General features: G+C 40.5%; 1 protein-coding gene across 4 annotated transcripts; it reads right to left on the reverse strand.

The window, feature by feature from the left end:
• Window positions 1–3,652: 3,652 nt before the first annotated feature.
• LOC113207964 (kinesin-like protein unc-104) lies at window positions 3,653–18,920 on the reverse strand. 4 transcript variants are annotated; one of them, XM_052272752.1, is made up of 37 exons: window positions 18,755–18,920; window positions 18,529–18,636; window positions 18,351–18,424; window positions 18,166–18,244; window positions 17,918–18,084; window positions 17,644–17,822; window positions 17,302–17,557; window positions 17,160–17,162; window positions 16,904–17,061; window positions 16,674–16,813; window positions 15,457–15,576; window positions 15,201–15,334; window positions 15,018–15,128; window positions 14,725–14,926; window positions 14,584–14,637; window positions 14,220–14,428; window positions 14,027–14,141; window positions 13,741–13,913; window positions 13,456–13,637; window positions 12,458–12,595; window positions 11,524–11,661; window positions 11,281–11,399; window positions 11,030–11,200; window positions 10,775–10,952; window positions 10,609–10,699; window positions 10,409–10,530; window positions 10,105–10,256; window positions 9,843–10,007; window positions 9,541–9,761; window positions 9,272–9,461; window positions 8,003–8,250; window positions 7,749–7,913; window positions 7,517–7,602; window positions 7,191–7,437; window positions 6,985–7,115; window positions 6,804–6,905; window positions 3,653–6,732 (listed from the first exon to the last, which is right to left on the reverse strand). In XM_052272752.1, the coding sequence occupies exons 2-37, from the start codon at window positions 18,626–18,628 to the stop codon at window positions 6,603–6,605; spliced, it is 5,250 nt and encodes a 1,749-aa protein (XP_052128712.1). In that variant the 5' UTR covers window positions 18,629–18,636; window positions 18,755–18,920; the 3' UTR covers window positions 3,653–6,602. The 4 variants fall into 4 exon arrangements, with proteins under 4 accessions (XP_052128712.1, XP_052128711.1, XP_052128710.1 ...); XM_052272751.1 differs by lacking the exons at window positions 17,160–17,162; window positions 17,302–17,557; window positions 17,644–17,822; ... (3 more) ...; window positions 18,529–18,636; window positions 18,755–18,920 and adding an exon at window positions 16,368–16,409 and having other exon boundaries at window positions 13,741–13,892; window positions 16,904–17,080; XM_052272750.1 differs by lacking the exons at window positions 17,160–17,162; window positions 17,302–17,557; window positions 17,644–17,822; ... (3 more) ...; window positions 18,529–18,636; window positions 18,755–18,920 and adding an exon at window positions 16,368–16,409 and having other exon boundaries at window positions 9,281–9,461; window positions 16,904–17,080.
• Window positions 18,921–19,141: the final 221 nt, after the last annotated feature.

Consider the following 19,141-nt stretch of genomic DNA (forward strand, 5'->3'; position numbering starts at 1 on the left):
GCCCCGCCCCGCCCTAGAGATGTTAGAGTGAATGCGACTACGACAAGGCGAGATAATATGCCTTCTCCAGTCCATCAGAGCCAGCATGCTTTTCGCTTTCCTCCGCGGCTCCGCGCCCTCCGCGCCGCCGGGCCCCACCTCCACCTCCCCGCGCCATTCGCTGTAGACTAGGGACGTACAGTACTGCTGCACACTGCTCCGAGTGCTGCGCTGGCGGCCCCCCGTCCACGCCGCGGTTCCATGGACACCTCGTGGAGCTCAAGAGCCCCACCAACAATTGGCCGCGGGCTCGACTCGCGCGGGCGGCGCGGCGACGGGGAGCCCAGGGGACCGCGAGGCGAGGGCGCCGCCGAGGGACGGAGGAAAAATACATCTTACCCAATCCACCTGATCCATAGAGAGAAACTCTCTGTGACCTGGTCGCGCGCCCTTTCATCGTTCATCGCAAACGAGTTTCTGCCCTGCCGCCGTACGTGTGTTCTGTGACCACTCAGAGTGTACTACATCGACATCGTGAGCAGGTCCACCACCACGGCCTCCAACCATCAGTCACGGGGTCCCGTGGAGATGGATGACTCGCCATGGGCGCCATGGGTGGCACGGCGAGCGAGTCCACTGGCGGCCCGTGTCACCACCGTGTCACCGCCAGCATGGTGGCCCCCGTCGTCCCCCCGCCCCGGCAGGCCTCTAGACCGTATACTGCTCTTGCACCGAAAGTGACTTTCTTAGACTCGAAAATTCAAGTTTGATCATGCTCAGGCTCCGAGAGATTTGCCGCAGAGTTGGTTGTTTTTGTTTTCGGAAGTGCCTGGCCCGGCACGGCCTCTCTAGCTAGCGGGCACAACGAGTGAACGGCTCACCATTATTGGGGCTTATGGTCTCATGGCCTGATGTCCGCGGGGCCGGCGGGGCCGGCGAGGCGGATAGAGGAGAGCCGGTCAGATTGTGGTCTCCTCTGCTGCTGCCTGCCTTTTCCCGCGGGTGTGTTCGCTGTTCTGTTCACGTGAGCCGCACGAGGTTCACAGGTCAATCAAATATCGTCCACTACTTATCGTGTCCACGTAGAAAGCACACTACACTCCCCCCCCCCCCCCTCCCAACCGCTTCGCCGGTTCGGTGGAGCCGTCAGCGCCGTCAGACTTATTCACCGTCGCTCAGTGTGGTTACGATGATGTCACGTCCGTGTCCTACAGGTGGGCGCAAAGTAAAGCTGCGGATTATTTTTCAGCCAAGAATATAGGACTCTTTCTACCGTTTTTTTTTTTTTTGAGGGGTCGCACTGTCAATCCCTCGCCCTCGTCAGTGCCGTGTCGGTGCTACAGCAGCCAGGCCTCGCGGGGCTGGGAGAGCCGCACCCCGTACGCGGCAGGCAGGGGGGCTGCCTACCTCACGGGAGGCGAGTCCCGAGTGCGAGTCGCGCAGCACAGCGCCGTGCGGGTAGGCCGCCCATCTCACCCCCCTCACATCACCCCGCCCACCTCACCCAGCTCACATCACCCCGCCCAACTAGCCGCACCTCCACCTCCAAACCAAACAGCTTGACCGCCACGATCGTTCTACACTGGAAAAGAGACAGATTTCTCCAACAAAATATTTTTTGTTATTTTGATATTCCTACAACTTTTCGAGTTTTGGGAATTTGCCAATGAACACCTAATCATTCGTATTAATCAAAAATATGTATAAGCATGAAATTGTGGTACAAAATAATTTATAGGCATTTCACCTAGCTGCCTTTTTTTATAATGTCCGAAAACTAGCCGACACACCTCGGTACTTGTGGACTCACCTTCTCGTGAGGAGGTGGCTGCTAGAGCGAGCGCCTAGAAGTAGTGACGCCGAGTGGCCGTCATCCTCGAAGGGGGAAGCACCACCGGCTCCCTGTTTGCACGAATAATGGCTCCGTGAGAACGGAAGAGAACTGGAGAGAAAAGAAAAACACGCTCTTACGGACTCACCGTCAGCAGGCAGCCCAGGGCGAGCACGGCGAGGCACCTGACGTCCATCGTGTGAAGCTAGTCGTCTATAGGCAGCGACCCGGCAGACGACGCGGTTTTATACCCGGGCCCAGGCCAGGGCCCGGGGCCGGCTCTGGACGGACCAGGTGGAACGGGGGGAGGATGGGGTGGCGCAGGAGCACAAGGAGAGGGGAACCGGCAGAACCTGGCAGCGCCACGGAGCCTGTCACGAAGCGACCCGGGCGCGACCCGGCGCGGCGGGGCGGCGGCGCCGAGGTGTGAGTGTGTGTGTGCAATGTGTCGCGGTACAGGCCGGCCCAAAAGCACGCGCACGAGCACCACGGCCGGGCGGCCAGCGACCGGGAGCCAGGCCTCCAGCAAGTGCGGCCAAAACAAGTTTGTTCCTACTGCCAACCATATGCCAACCTTATCTGCTTTTTGTACAATGCGGGGGGGGGGGGAGCAACCGGTGCCCCTTTTCTTCTCTATTGGGTTTATACAGGGTGGGTGTGGATGATCCGCGCCGTCCTTTTTTAGTGCTTGTACTGTACCGGATTCACGCGTGCGGACGGGTTGCATACTCGCACGGCGCCGGAAGGCATCCTGGCGAGCGACGGTAGGCAAGCCCGCCCGCACGCGTGAATCCGGTACAGTACAAGCACTAAAAAAGGACGGCGCTGATCACCCACCCTGTACGCCTTCTCCTCGTTGAGAAGCGGCGGGAGGAGGAGGCATCCTCGTCCTTTCGAGATAGTGGAAGTAGAACACCCTGGACTAAAAGCAAAGTACCAAAAGAGCGAATGTGTCCTTCCCCGAATGTACCCGTACCCGTGCCTGCTGCGCCGCGCTCCGGGATTAGGGGGAGGGGAGAGGGGGGAGTCAATCCAGACTGACTGGGTGTTGGCAAAGTTGTAATTTGTGACACGACCAGAAGCGCCCACACGGCTGCCGCTGTTGGTCCTTCCCCGGTGCAGGCTGCAGCAGGCCGACGGGGTCGACACGACGCCTCCCTACAAGCCGGGTGCAGCACATTACAGTGCTGCGAGCGTTACAGTGTTACAGTGCCGCGCACATTTATTATTATTAATAGGGTACTCCGGGGCTCGGCTAGACCGAAGGGAGAAAAACAGTAGGGGGCCAGTCAGTACCCCGCTCCTCGCCGCGCCCGACGATTTTTGTTCTTTTCCTTCCGGCCTAGCCGAGCCCCGATAAGTACCCTATTCTGGGAGTATACCGAGTATTATACACTCCTCCCCAATAAACAGTTTTCGGTCCTGTGCCCTCGGACTCGGGAGTGAGGTGAGCTCACGCATGGAGCTCAGTAGTGCTCAGGCGTACAAGTCTGTCTTCCCCCATCGGGTAAACACTCCACGCCCATCGCCCGAGCCATTCCGGACTCCGCCCGAGAACTACTGGGGTGGGTCAGCGACCCGTAGGACGCGTGGAAAATCCTCGGGCCTGACGCCTCCGATACCTGGCCACACTCACTTCAAGACCGTCCCCGGGTGAAATACGGCTTGAGAAAGAGCCACCCTCTCTCCCTCTCTATCTCTCAAGAATACAACCAATCTGTCTTCAACCGTCGTCGGGTGGAACCTGCACGCGATACAGATGGGCCGTCAACTTTTGGTCGAGCTCGAGCGGCAGGCCAGAGAAAAAGTGGCGGGAGGTCCAATCAAGAAGAACAAAAAAAGAAGGGGATGAAAAATTACACATTTTATTATCACATGGAAAGCAAAATGTAATGTCAACTGCATAATTCATTGTTAAGCTTGGAAAAAATCTTCCCGGAATATATGATGTTGTGGAACATCATACGGAAGTACCCTACTAAGCATTAGCTGAGGAAAGATAAACCAAGTGGGTAGCAAGGTAAGGATAACACTGTCGCCTCATCAAACACCCTAGCCAAAATCAGGCACACACTCGATAAGTTGATCATAAGACATACTGATAACTTGCTTGAAACAAAATTTAAAAAAATACATGAAAAAGAGGAAATTCTCATGAAAAATATGAGGTTGTAAACAAATGCAATACACAATTCATGCCAAAAAGAAGGCAAAGACCTAGCTGGTGTGTAAATAACTCAGCTCGATTCAAATCAACATTAAAGATGTACGAAAATATGTACTCACACTCACTGGAAAAATGTTAGATTTACAAAATCTTTATTGCTGACTGCTACTCATCCTATCACAAGCTGATTGCCTGAGACAACATAATAAAGAAACAAAGAGTGCATTAAATGCTTTACAAACATGGAACCAATTCATAGCAATGTGATAAAATAGGGACTAGATTTTCAGAAACTTAACTCTACCTATATTGTTTAGGTCTTAAAATGTGGTGCGACAACCACAAGACTAAAACTCAACAATTTCTTTAATTTTGAATACAATTAAAAAAAAATAGTTCCCATGTGAAATTGATTGAATATAAAAAGCTGTAAGCAAAGATTTGGACTTACAGATACAAAACATTTTAAGAATTAGGACTTACTTTATGTAACAAGTGGCATCACTCCTCAGATCATTGGAACAATTTCACATATCCCAAACCCAGCTACCAACACTTTTTTTTGAAAATCCATGGGAGGAGTACATTTACAGCTTTGTATTTTTGAAAGTACACAATCAACATTTGAGTAGAATATGTTAATAAATAGTCAAATGTGCAGCACAGTTTTATACAGCATTGGTGCAGTTTCCACATATGAGTACATGAAGAAACCCATAACTCATATGCAGCACAAAGTCATAAACAAGCTTGACATTATAAGCAATGCAATTGTGATGGTTAACGGGGCTCATCCCTTTCATTCCTGATTTCCGACTTTTCATTCTAGGTGAATGATACTAAACAATTGTTATCAGCTCCCTAAACACTCCAAACAACAAAAACGAAAAACAAGAATTTGACTTCAAGCAAATATAAACATGGTAGAAGAATTACCTCAGTCCAATTTTAAATTTCCAACTCAATTTGTAAAGTTTGTGTAAAATAATACGGTGACTTACTTGTCTCAGACTTCTGAGAGATCATTGCCCAGCACATTACTTTCGACTATTCCTACAATCTGTGTTCAGCTCATTCAGTTACCGGTTGCAAAATAACCAGGAGCTACATTTCAATTAAACCAGAGTACAGTACACACATACATCAAATTTGTGAAAATTCTTCTCTGTTCAAGAATTTAATGCAAACTAAACATCAACATATCAATACAGTTTTTCCCAACATCAATGACAAATTGAAAATCTCAAAACTTGGTCAGTTAATGAACTTTACAAGCAGATCTTACGCTAAAGAATTGAAGCCAGTTCAGGCACGATGCAAATAAGCTGTACTTAAAATTAGTTGCTTTCATATCTTTTACGGGGAAAATAGTTAAAGTTATATAAATTTTTATAGCACAACCATATATTCTCAAGTAACTTCTAAAACTGCTCAAAATGTACCCACATCTTTTTTTCACTTAGATTTAATTGTGCACTATACACTGTTATATGTGCTCAGACAAGCATTATACTTTCACATGTATGACTAGAATAGACAAGTACTTTTAGTAGAAACATTACAGCACTGCAATAGAGCAATAGAAATTAGGATCAGTAGCTCTCATCTCAAGACATCTTATTAGTTACACATTATAATCTATAGCTTTTTATGGCAGAATACTAATATCAATATTTCTTTAGAAAGTCTGTGTGATAAGAAAGGCAAATAATTACACTTCCAAAGATACATCATCAAGTTTAGAAATTCTCAAAACTATAAGAACTTTTCCATACGTTCCCTTAAGATAACAAACCAAAAGCAGTTGCCGGGGAAAACAGTTAATGCTTGTGACCGTATGAAAGATAGATATTTTTCGTGTTTTTTTTTAAAAGAATGAAATGACTTTAGCACTCAAATAAATTCATTTAAATAATTAAAATGCATTCACAACAAAGGTGATGTTTCATCTAAACCACAAAATATTCAAAACAATTTGAAAATTACCACATTTGCAATATACAACAACAATGAAGATTAAACAAAATAATATATTGAGATTACAAGCATGGCATAATGAAGCTTGGAATTCATATTGCTAAAATACTAATTAAAATAAATATCAGATGCAAGTAGTCTAGAGCACTGCTCCCAGACTAAAATAATTATCACTGAGAGGTGAAAAATGTCACAACAGAAACTATAAAAAGTGATTACAAAAATAAAAACAATAAAATAAAGTATCACATCCTACACTTGAGTCAGCTCTATTCCAGATCTTCTCCTTATCTCACATAACAACAAAAAGAAAATAAAGAAAGCTAGCACTTTTTAGAATGTACATGGGGAATGGTAAGCAAACCCTAACGAAGAACAGTCAAGTCTACCACATGTAAAATGGCGATTGGCACTCTTGGTGTTTCCAAGCATCTACAGCTGTCACTGTTCACCATGTGGATGCAAGCCGTTGGTGAACACAGTGACTAAAACACAAAATATTATTTGTGCTGGTTCCACTTTATACCTATTGGCGATGGAAGTGGTCCGAAAGATCAATTAACATCATTTACAACTGGTAAAAGAATGTCAGCACCAATATCATAGCAATATAAGCACTTAGGACATTCTACAGTGGCAGACAAGATGTCAGTTGGCACCAGCTGCAACATCTTGATTTCCTTGTGCACCTGCATTCTGCTGTTGGTGAATATGGTTATGCATTCCAGGAATAGCTCCATTGCCAGCATAGCCAGGCTCACGACGAGCTAGCTTTGATCTGTAACAAATATTTTAGATTAACTCTATAATTTATCAAACTAGCAAAATTTGCGAGTCCAATATGCATACCTGATTTGCCCAGCTAACAATGGGTTTATGGCATATAACCAATCATGCAATTCTCTGTCACTTAAAGTCTGCATGATAAAAGATCGGTGCTGAGTTGACATACTGTAAGAGAGGAAAAAGTTATAAAGACACTGTAACAAAAAATCATTCTAATGAACAAATTCACAGTGTTGGACAGCACCTGAACGAGTTAGGAATTTTAGCCCTCTGTTCCTCTGAAAAGTCAACTTGAGCCGTTGCAAGATTTATGAGAGTTCTCTCAACAGGATCTTTTTCATTACGGAAAATGAATACATAAGGTCGTCGAACAGCCTGAAAACAAGTAAGCTCTTGTTAAATAGATGAATCAAAACAACTAAAGATAAGCAGTTAGAATTTAGCACATACCACCCATCTCTTTTTCCAGCTTCCAGTGTTATGTTCCAGAATATTCAAATAGCCTTTGCGAGCAATGACAGGACTGATGCGAATCTCTTCCATCTCTGGTACATATAATACTAACTGATCTCGACATGGGGAGGAGGCTCCACTCGTAGGTGACTGAGCTTGCATACCATTCAAATAGAGACTGTCACTTGCTGAGCTGCAGTCAGCTCCTGGTAATGCTTTGCATGTTCTGTCTGGAGAAAACAATCTGTAAACCAGGCATATTAGTAATTTCTGAACTGTAATGCCAAGAGGAAATGTGAGCATCTCAATTCTTATATTCTTACTCTTGAGAGGGAGTTGACGTGAGGTAAGAGTTCATATCTGCTGGCTCATCTCCAGGTGATAGGTCGATTTTGGGCATAGGTAGATCCTAAAATTCAAAAAGAAGTATGAATTACCAATAGTGGTTTACCTGCTTCCTGCTTACAAACTTCTTTAATGAAGCAAACAGGTTTTAATGATAAATTATGTAATACATAACTAACATGGAGGATTAAATACAATTAAATACAATACCTTGCTTGGTATTCTTCCTTGAATCAACTTAACACATTTTGTAGTTAGTTCCCTTTCTTTGTCAGTCATCTCCCAAGGTTCATAGACTGATTCATCAGGACTTTTTAGCTTCACCGGGCTTGCATGGCCCTCAGCATTAGCTTTAGCTACCATATTACATACTTCCTACAAATGAGTCAATAAATCACAGATTAAATAGAAATATGAATAGAATAAAGCATAACATACTTTTAATGTTTCCATGCAGAACAAACCTTTTCAGATTTTGTAAAATCATGGATTCTTGGATGTGCTGGTTGAGCTCGATCAATTCCAAGTCTTTCACGCAGCAGCAGAAGGTGGCGCATTTTCTCCACTTCTTCTAGCCTTGTTAATTTTTCTAATTCCCACTGGTGGTCAAAAATTAGTGAATCACCTCTAGGCCTCCAGCCATGCAAATTCTCTTCACCCCTGACATAGGTCATGCTGGTGTCGAGCACACGGCGCTGTCTCCGTTGGACGCCTGCAATCAAGTAAAAACAACATTTAGTCTTTTTGCATCAATAAAGGCAAGATCTCGGATTATTGGATGAGAATGAATATTTTTCTCATGCACTAATGGAATTGACCTAGTGATTGACTAGTGATATATAATTTCAATTTTTTTTAATTTGCTGACCATGCTTCCTACTTCAGAAGGGATAGATATATCCTATTTTCTATCTAAATTTTTATCAAATATCATCAATTCAAAAAGATCTATGGAAATTTAGAGGAGCTAATAGCTACCATATATTGTATATAAGTCAAAACCTAAAACACAATCTACATATAAGGGGATCTAAGTCAGCAGACCTGTCAGAACTAAGGCACATAACACAAAATATCATGCAATCAACTAAATCAAAACCACTGTGCTGTGCACCATTAGATAACTGGATTTTGTATCTACTGCAACTATGTATACGAGCTATTTTACAATTTGAATCATGAGGAAAACAGTCAAGTTTCTTGAATCAAAGAACACTGCTAATTCTTAAAATAACAAGTTCTGCTCAAATATACAACATAAATGACATGCTTGTATGTTCTTTTTTTAACAGCACTTAACAACTTATTCAAAACCAGAACTTGCAGAACTTTTGACTGAGAACTAAATTTTAAATGAAAGTAATCCCACTTGAGTGAAGATAGACAGCAATTTGAAGGTAGATTCGTTGAGGTCCTGGCACAGGACTGTCAAATCAAAATTGTCATGGAGAGAAACACTCCTTTGTTTCCCAGAATAAAAACATCATCAGTAGAGACATCAGTAATTCAAATGGACAAAATAAGATAAATTCAAAATGACTAACACATTGCTGATCCGATATGTTACTATAAATACTATTGCCGCGCCTATGTAGGAAGAAAATGACGTAATAAATGTAATTTTTGAATTTTGCTCAGAAATTATTTCATCCAGTAGAAATTAAACAAGTGAAATATAGCTCCAAGTCATGCACAGGTAGCGTCTACGACTATGTCAATCTAATGCAACAAACCTGGGCTACCTGCATCAGAAGCTCTTCTCAGCAACAGTTCATAGACACCCGTCAGCCGATTTGCTTCGGAATTTCGGTAATTTCCCGTGAATAGGTGTTTCAACGACCTTGGTCCTGTACGAGCATCTCGCCCATAAATTACCATACTCAAATCTTTGGTGATTATAGCAGGTCTTCCACAGTTTTCCAGCTGAAACAAAAATATAACACTAGTAGAAACCTTCTTCTGATGTAATTGAAAAAAGGCAACCTGAATTAAATGTTCTTACCTCCATGTATGCAGATATAGTAAGGAATATATGTTCACCATAAGGAGTCACACGGTTTAACAAGGGAGAATTGTGTAAAGAGCTATCCCATGCTGCTTCAAAACGGAATACACAGCGATCTTCACCAGGCAGTTCCAGGTATTCTCCCGGGAACAATCCAAGAGAGAGTACAGAGCTATCACTATCTTCTTCTTCAGGTTCTGGTGTATTACGTATTCGCCCTAAAATGTTAGAAAAGGAAAGTGACAATTTAGCTGTAAGTTAAGACTCCACATATCAAGATAAATTTTCTGTGCTCTTACCAACAACAAGTTCTCTGACATCACGCCAACGAAGCTCATTTGCCATTTCATGGACAATTGTGACACGTATACGTCGCTGAATGCCTTGATGAAGGAGGAAAAGTCCGCGACAAGGGAGTTCATCGCTGTGATCAACTACTGTCGGCACATACTCACCATTGGGACCTATAAAATAAAACATTAGCCCATTTTGTTACTATCCTTTGTCAGAAGTTTCATACAGAACATACTACCAATCGACCAACACAGCAAAGAGACTCACCAAGTTCACATATCTCAAACCACACCAGTACATCATATTTAGAATGAATGTGACTGGTACAAGGTGCAGGTGTTATGCCATATTTTGTTGAACGGACAGGTGGACTAATAGGAATGGAAGGAGGCTGCATTCTTTTGGGAGGTACTCGTACACTGTTTCAGAAAGAAAAGAAAAAAAGAAGAAAAAATAGAAGAAGAAGGAGAAAAGAAAAGGAAAGGAAAAAAGAGGGAAGATTATTTTGATTGATTTTATCAATAATTTAATTTAATTTTAGGAGAGTTAAACAATGAATTGTCTAACTTACCCATGACTATCTTGTTTCGCATCTCGATGAAGAGGATGTTGCTGATAGTGACCAAATACTTCAAATACAAGTGGCTGGGTTTTAATGTAGTCCACGAACGATTTTGTTGTGCTTACAGTTATCTGTAGAATTATAGAAATTAAAGCCATAAGAAGACTTACCAAGATGAACCAGCATAGAAAAACAAGAAGGAAACTTACATTTTGAACATGGTAAAAACCAAGAGGAGCTCCTTTACCAGTATTCTTTACAGGTTCAGTTGAGAAAGCTTCATCATGCCGATGCAGGAAACTATCAAAATAAAAAACGTAATTTATTTCAAGAATTGCTTACAAAAGTCTCACCAAAGCACGTAATAAAACTTACTTGAACTGGCAAAAAATGTCTGCATATTCAGTGCTTATGCCAACAGCTTGTAAAATAGTTACTCGGAATGTAAATTCTTTGCCTACAAGTAGGTGGTCTGGTGTGCCATCATCTTTTGCTTCAGGTAGAAGTGTAGTTTCCACACCATTGTCACCATCTGTAGGTATCTCGGATATTTCTGACAAATGGGAAAGAAGTGTAAATAAAAATATTTACTGTTTGAAATATTGCAGTACTATATTGTAATTTCTGTACCTTCACTTCTGCCATCATGACCTTCAACAAAACGCTCCTCCAAGCGCTCTTTGGTATTTGCAAGGAATGCATTTTTGCTTTGGTAACGCTTTCCACTAACGATTAAATCATCATCAAAATTTATGCGAGCTGATTGTCTTACACCACTAGCATGTTCACTGCTTTCTTCATCTTCAAAACAGAATGAATTTGATTACTTTCAAAGCTTTGTACTTTTGAAAAGGCAATCAGATTGATTTAAAAGATCTTACCTATGACAGCCTGCACAGCAACTCTTAGGAAGCCTTTAACATCACCTTTCTCATTCACAATTGCAACTTTATGAATTAGAGGAACAGGATACATCAAATTGCTAAGATAAACAAATGCTCTGAAAAGAAAACGAAATTAGACACTTAGACCTGTATTCAAGAAAGGTAGGCTATCTTAACTTGTAACCTTGATGTCCAAAACATTTTTTTTTGCAAGGACCGAAATGTGGAAAGTTCACCTACCTTCCAACCATTCTAAACCAAGGAAATCTGTCGTAAAATGGATCTCCACCTGTGAGAGACTCAATGTTGTAGTCAGGAGAAGTGGGTGACAGCTCAGCTTCATTATGGTACATCTCTCTCATTAATTCAAGTCGTTGCCTACCAAAGAAAAACAAGACAAAAGTTTTAGAAATAGACACCGAATAATAACCACAGTATAACTGTAAAATGAGATTTGACTCCTTTCTCTGCTGTAAAAAGCAAGAAATCAAAATAGTCAAAGCTGGTACAAAGGAAGCAGTAGAGCAGACTGTCTAAATATGCAGCAGACTTGATGTGCACATCCTGGACAAAATACTGCAAGATACAAAAAACAAATTAAAAATGCATTGTGAATTTTGAAGCACTTGCATCACATTTTAATATGAAAATTTATCTGCAACTGCAAACAAGATAGTGCTGATATCTACATGCAAGTAATGTTAGAAACTGCCCTCTTGCAAATTTTAACCTGTAATTTCTCATAAGAAACTCATAAAATAAGAAAATAAGAAAGCATTACAGTAGTACTTAATCAGTAAACAGTAAATCTACCTTTTTACATTATCCAAAGAAGGCAAAATAAAAAATAAAATAAATAGAAACAAATATTTAGGGACAGACACTGCATAAGGACCAGTAGATTGAGTGAAGATATTGGTAACCAAAATGCAAAATTTTAAAGCAACAAGGATAATAAAAGTGCATTTTAATGGGGGTGAGTTTGTTTTTATTGTACTTGGGCTCTATACTAGCAGTATTGCTGTAAAACTCAGTTATACAACCATACTAGATTTGCTACATATGCTACACATGGTAGGTCGGAAGTTAAGGAGAGGTGATGAGTGGGATTGCATTTGTGAAGCGGAAAGCTGAGGCAAGACCATACACCAAAGGTAAGCCATACAGGACCAACCTCGATGGCAACAAGATGGATAAGGGCTTCTGATATGAACATGGTGAGAAGCATTGGAAAAAGTCTTCTTTGCCTTGATCAGGTGTGCCTGGGCTAAGATCTTCATTGTAAATTTGGCGCATCAGTTCCAATCGGAGTCTACAAGGTAAAACAATTTGACTTTACCTCTAGGAGGGGATAGACAAGGCAGGGCAGGCACAACATAACTCAACAGCAAGGATATGACTATTAAATCTTTTGCTTCAAGTTAAAACAGCTGCCACACTTGTTTCCAAAAGAAAAAATACAGCCATTAAAAATCAGGTATTCAGGATTGACCTACACAAGCATGTTTAAAAAAATTGTGTAGAACCACCTTCACCGTCCGCATGACAGCAACCAAATGCCAGGGCAAACAAGCGTGCCATTACCAGTGCAGGGAAACTATTGTGACAGGTTGGGACCTATAAGAAATGGGGAAAAAAAGACCACACAGGTGCTCAACACTGCAACAAATAGCTGCAACTACATTGTCCTGTTCTGAGCTTAAGCTGTGTTTTAAAGTGTTGGCAAACATACATAAAAATCAGACTCCTTACAAGTAAGTTGGGAAACTTAATACTGAAATGTAATCCAAGAGGAGATTTAGAAGTATTTAAACACATATTGGTCCAAAGTTCTCCTGAGCTCTGATAGCCGATTAAAATAAGCAAAATTAAAAATTGTCACTCCCTATTATTAAAGGCAAGTTATGCAGCACATAGTCAAAATAGCAGCTCAACTAGGTGTATTTGCTTTGCTCTTTAAAAACAAAACCATGCATTTCATTGTAGTTTTCAAATAAATGCAAGATACTTGCTCAGCTCTAAATAGGAATCATATTTAAGGTGACATTTTGAAAACTGATGGTTTATGTAATTTCATTTATATAGCAGAGATTATCAATCATGTGAATTACTGAAAGTACCCGGGACGAATGAAGTTTAGAATCTAAATTCCTTTACTACATAAACAGATACCTTAATTTGTCCAGTGTCCAGTAGTGGGTTGCACCATTCTTTGTATCAAGAACTTCAACAGCAACAACTGTTCTTGGGTATGGTCTTTCTTCATCATCATCATCAAGAAGAGCAGAAGGGAGTAGATCAGGGGGTAACGGAGAGTAAAGCGTGTCTGTCAGTAATGTAAACTGGAACTGCACCTGAAGAAACATAAAAAGAAGACAAGTGGATGGTTAAGCTTGCTTTCACAGATATCCAAGTAAGAAATAACTATATGATATGGAAAAGTGGATGGAATCTAACCTTCTTCTTCAGCTCAACCGAAATTGCATTTGCCTCTTTCAAGAAGACAGCATTACCCCAAAGATCATCACGTAGAGAGGTAAATTGATGATACTTCCATTTCCGGTAACCCCAAGCAGCAAGCTGGAACTCACGTTCAGTCCAGTTGCATTCTGCGTCAAACAAGGGGTTGACTGAAAATGCATACAAAGGTGAAGGTGTACATGTGAAATCACAAATACTACTTTGTAAAGGGGTGAGGTGAGGTTCAGAAGGATAGGTTTCTACAGCTAATATGATAACACACCAAAAATGTCTTCTTCAGCATTAAAATCCTCAGGAGTGTAAGAGCTGTACATAGACATAGTCATACTCTGTTCTTCAACTTGTTTCTGTAAAGCGTCAATACGAGCTTCATAATTCTGAAAAGAAAGAAGAAAACACCATTAACACACTGCAGATTTGTATGCTTTTTCACGAAGAAATCCACAGTTGCTTACTTTCCGTTGCTCCTCAAATATATTGTCTGCTTCCTGTTTCTCCTTGCGGAATTGTTCCTCAAGAGCCATCAACCGTTTATCCATTTCTGCCTTCAGATCAATACCTTGCTTTTCTAGCAGTTCTACTTGAGCGAAATCCCAATCTACAGTTTCATTGGCACTTGGAGTCTCAGCAGGTGAGATTTTGGCACTCTGCTGATTTCCTTGAGCTGGGACAAAGCGAGTATGAGATTAGTTCCTTGCCCATTCTGCATCTCTCCTTTACAGGTAGAAATTCAATGAGAAAGAGCGGCAGGGACACAGAAATATACACAAAGTATTAAATATATAAAACAAATGAAATTGTTCCAAAGACTTCACTTACGATCAAGCTCGTTTTCTGGTGGATCCAGTACACAAGATTTGCGCTGCTCCCTCACTGTAACATTGTTCAAGAAGAGAATGAGAAACAGTGAGACCTATTGCAGTAAAATGACAGTTGCATAACTTTTACAATAGAATATACCTTGGTCAGGGTGGTTAAACCGGAAGACATGATTCTTTCCTAAAATAACTCTAGAGCCGGTCCTCAGAACAATAGCTGTGTTAATTTCTCTTCCATTGACATAACAAAGAGCTTCGTTTTTAGGCCTCAGAGTCACTACACCATTCACATTTTCAAACACACAATGTTCACTTTGAATGAAGGATCCTGAGAGATGAATATCCTGTAAAAGTAAAATTCGGATGCATGAAGATCACATCTACCCTCATACACAGGCCTTAGACAAGGTAATGGGTGTCCAAAGTAAATAGTACCTGGGGTATATTAGCATCACAAGATCCAACACGAGTTACACCATCTTTAATGTAATATATGAGACATTCTGACATAAATGGGTCTTCATTCAGGTTCACCAAATGCGGAGTCTGTGGAAGAAAAATTAAATCATTGTTCCTACTGACACATTTTTTTAAACCAAAAAATAGATTTTAACATACCTTTTTAGGGGAAAAGACACCAACAGTTATTCCATCTTCTTTGACAGCCACTCCCATTTCTGCAAACACTGCTTCTCGCTGAAGACGAATTGCTTCTGTGCGTTTTAATTTCTCCTCCCATGTTTCATTTAACTCTGTGAAAAATATTGGCAAACGTTAAGGGCTACATTGAACATGGAACTTACTGTTGTGGTAGTTTTTTTTAAAAAACAACAAAATACTGCACACATTTAAATTGAGTGCATCTGAGATTTACCTGCTATCAATTTTTCACTTGCTTGCAGCTGATCAACTGCATCCTCAGCAATGCTGGAACCTGAAGTGATACGGGGACGTCCACCTTCAGACACCTTCATCCGCATACCTCCACCATCCTCTGAAAGAAAAAAGATAAGTTTTCAATTTTTAAACTGAAGAGCATTATCTTGACTTTGAAATTTTTTCCATGTGAACACCTCAAAACAAAAAATTATAGAACCCAAAGCTGTGATTAAAGGATAAAATGCTGGATGCACAAGCTAAATGGTATGAGGTAATACTTAAAATACTCTCAGATTCCTATCATGTTTAAGCTAGCTGAAGAACTTAGTAATGGCACCACAGATAACCCACTCAAAAAGCATTGAGTAAGGATGATGAAACTAATTTTGTGATGAACAGCAAGACCTAGAATTTGATTTAATTTCCTAATCAAACCTAGATATTGAATATTGAGAGCACATGCAGATGGAAGTTGCACCAGTTCCAGGTCCAGGTTATGAATTTAGCATGATAACAAAGATGGAGTAAAGCTGTTGCGGGAAAGAAGGTTCATACCAGGAGAAAAAAAGCTAGGGGGTACAAGATTCCAACAAGCCTGAAGAGGAAACAACCAATAACTATGAGATGCAAACAAGGAATGATTTTTGTCTGGAAACTTTGCACATGATTGTATGTTTTATATAAAAAACTGCCAAGGTTACTACACAGCTGTAGAAAACAAAACTTTGTTTTGCTACCATAAAGCTGGATGAAAATTATAAATCTTGGGAAAAATAGTATTATGGTTCTCCAAACCAATTCCAGAAGAGGAGGAAAACCAAAGCCATTTCAGCCAAAGCCACAGTCAATGAAAAGTATGACCAACGATGGCAAGTACTTTCAAAAATTCCCCAGCCAGTTACTTACTAGATGGATCTTTCTTTTCATAAAAAACTTTTCCGTCAGGCCCTGGGATGCATGTGGAATAGAATTGTAGGAGAAGTACACAGATTACAATAAGTAGGGGCCAGACTCTTAATCATTCTTACTCCAACACTTGAAGTAGATATATTTAAATGCACTCCATCCTAACACATTCATCTCATTTCTAATAGCCAAATAAATATTAAATTTGAGTAGAAAAATTTACAATGACCAAAGACTAAATATCTCCACTAGCTTAAAGTTTTCTGCTCCATCTAAAGAATCAACAACAACTAAATAAAAATGTACCTTCTTGGACTTCAATGCCTTCTTGTTTGAGTAGATCACGAAGCCTCTGTATCTCTTCCTTGAGTTCTCGAATGAGTTTAGCATTAGCATCCTCATTAACCACAGCTTTGCACACAATCTGTTTAGCACGATCAGCATATCTGCATTAAAATGAAAATGAAAGCCTTTAGTAAACAATCACACCCATAGGCAAAAATTATTCAGGAATACTGCAGGTAAGAACAAAGTACCTCAAAGTTGATAAAGTTTCATCATAATTAATGTCAGCTGGACTAATGGCTGCTATCATAGCTGTTTTTGAATTTCCACCAAGATTTTCTCTGAGAAGCCACGTCAGTACAGAATCTCTGTATGGAATAAAATCAGCTTTCTTCTTTTTCTTAGTGACCTAGAAAGTAGTGATGACAAGTTTCAATGAGATGTGGAAACATAATACAACAGGTAGTTAACATAGTAAACAAGTAACTAACATTCAGCTCGACTTACCGACTAATTGGGTTGACCGTGAAATGAGAAAGAAAAACGAAAAATTTTGATAAATTAGATTGTTGTAAATATATTTAGAATCATAATGCTTTAATAAAATATTGACTATAAAATATATGTTTTTAGATTTAAGTAAACGTACCACTTCAGCCAATGCTGATATGACTTTTCCCAAAGTTGTTAAAGATTTGTTGATGTTTGCACCTTCTTTCAAGCGGGTTCCTTTTGCTCCAGTAGAATCTGCTCTTTCAGACCCAGCCAAATCTACAAGGGATATTTTGCTGACTTTTTCTGTAGACAGGTTTGTCATTTCATCATGACGTAGCTGGGTGAATACAATTGTGAAAACAGCGTGGGAGCGACTTGATGTTTCATTCATGTTTGTGGCAGCAACAGTTCTAGTAATTTTTAAAATAGTGTTAACTATGATGTAACAAGAATTTTTATCAATAAAGTCAATTTACAAGAGGTTGCAAATCAATACCTGGCTTTATTCCCTTCATCGATCAGATCATGAATGTCTTGATAACTTGTCACTGCCAATTTGGAAAGATCTTCAACGTAGGGTCCAAGGAGTGGATGTTCACGAACCCGTAAATTTCCTTTATTTTTGGGATTAAGAAGGTCTCTTACACGTTCACAGTATATTTCCATGTAACTGACCTGTTAGAATTCATTATAATTAGTTATCAAAGAAATACAAACAAACACCCAACAGATTGACACATGTGCCGCAGACAAAAACTTTCCATTCTCACCTCCACTGAGTAATGAAGGGACTCGGAGGTGGTATCCTGAATACGAGTGAACAAATCTTGACAAATCTGGGGAATAATTCCCTCTTGCCCTTCCTCTTGTTTACCCATCATGGTGAATGATTTCCCTGCACCAGTTTGTCCATAGGCAAATATACAGACGTTGTAACCTGTAAAATTACAATTTAGCAAAGATTGGTACAGATCACTATCAGACATTATGTAATAAAGTGTAGGCTCTAAGAATCTACCTTCAAATGCATGTTCAAGCATTTCCTCTCCAATATCCTGGTAAACCATTTTCTGGGTTGCAAAACTAGGATCAGATTCCTGAATACAATAGAACGAACAGTGATTAAAGTATAGAAAAATAGGGCAATATGTTAAAAAATGTAATTCATATAAGAATTTAGATTGTATAAAACTTTCTACTTACATCAGTGTGTGACCAGTATGAATAGTCAAAGTTGAAGTTTTTGTTGGCATCATTAATTTTGGGATTGGAAATAGCTGAAGAGAAAAGTAACCAGTCAATGTTTGTCAAGAATTTAGATTATGAGACTGAATAAGAATACCGTGTAAATTATTAACTAGTGTATACATGTAAAACTTACTTGTAGTATTTCCAGTCATATCAATGATACATTTGCTCTCTCGGGCTATCTCCCTATTGTTAAAGGGTCGAACCCTAACTGCTACTTTGACGGACGACATTGTGGGGTCTGAAAATAATACATACAATTGAAAATATATCTAATTTGAAGGGAAATCAACAGCTGCTGTGAACATTGATTACTGCCCAAAATTTGACCATTGAGAAATTGTTGTGACTTTCATTACCTCTGGTTCTGAATCAAAATGTCAACTCAACTAAACAAATCAGGTCCTCGAGGTTATAATGGGCTTTGTGATTCATTGTTGTTGCAATAGTTTAGGAACGACAGATATCTCATTCGCCTCAGCAAGTGACAGAAGGTAATGAGGTTATGGCACCCATCAACAAAAACAACAAAGTAGCAGACGATGAATGGGAAGGACGTCATTGTTGCCATCATGACGAATTTGAAAAACGTAATTTCAACAAAAACAGTACATTAAGTTTCTGTACGCAGCCTCTCAACAAGAAACTTTTTCCTGTCAGTTTTTTTATTTTTATTTTCTATTTTGCAAAATTTCCCTTTTCACCGAGGGTGCTGTAAAATGGACACGGGTACACCGAGCATCCCC

The sequence above is a fragment of the Frankliniella occidentalis genome, unplaced genomic scaffold (assembly GCF_000697945.3).
Source record: "Frankliniella occidentalis isolate FOCC.00 unplaced genomic scaffold, Focc_3.1 Scaffold223, whole genome shotgun sequence".
NCBI lineage: Eukaryota > Metazoa > Arthropoda > Insecta > Thysanoptera > Thripidae > Frankliniella > Frankliniella occidentalis.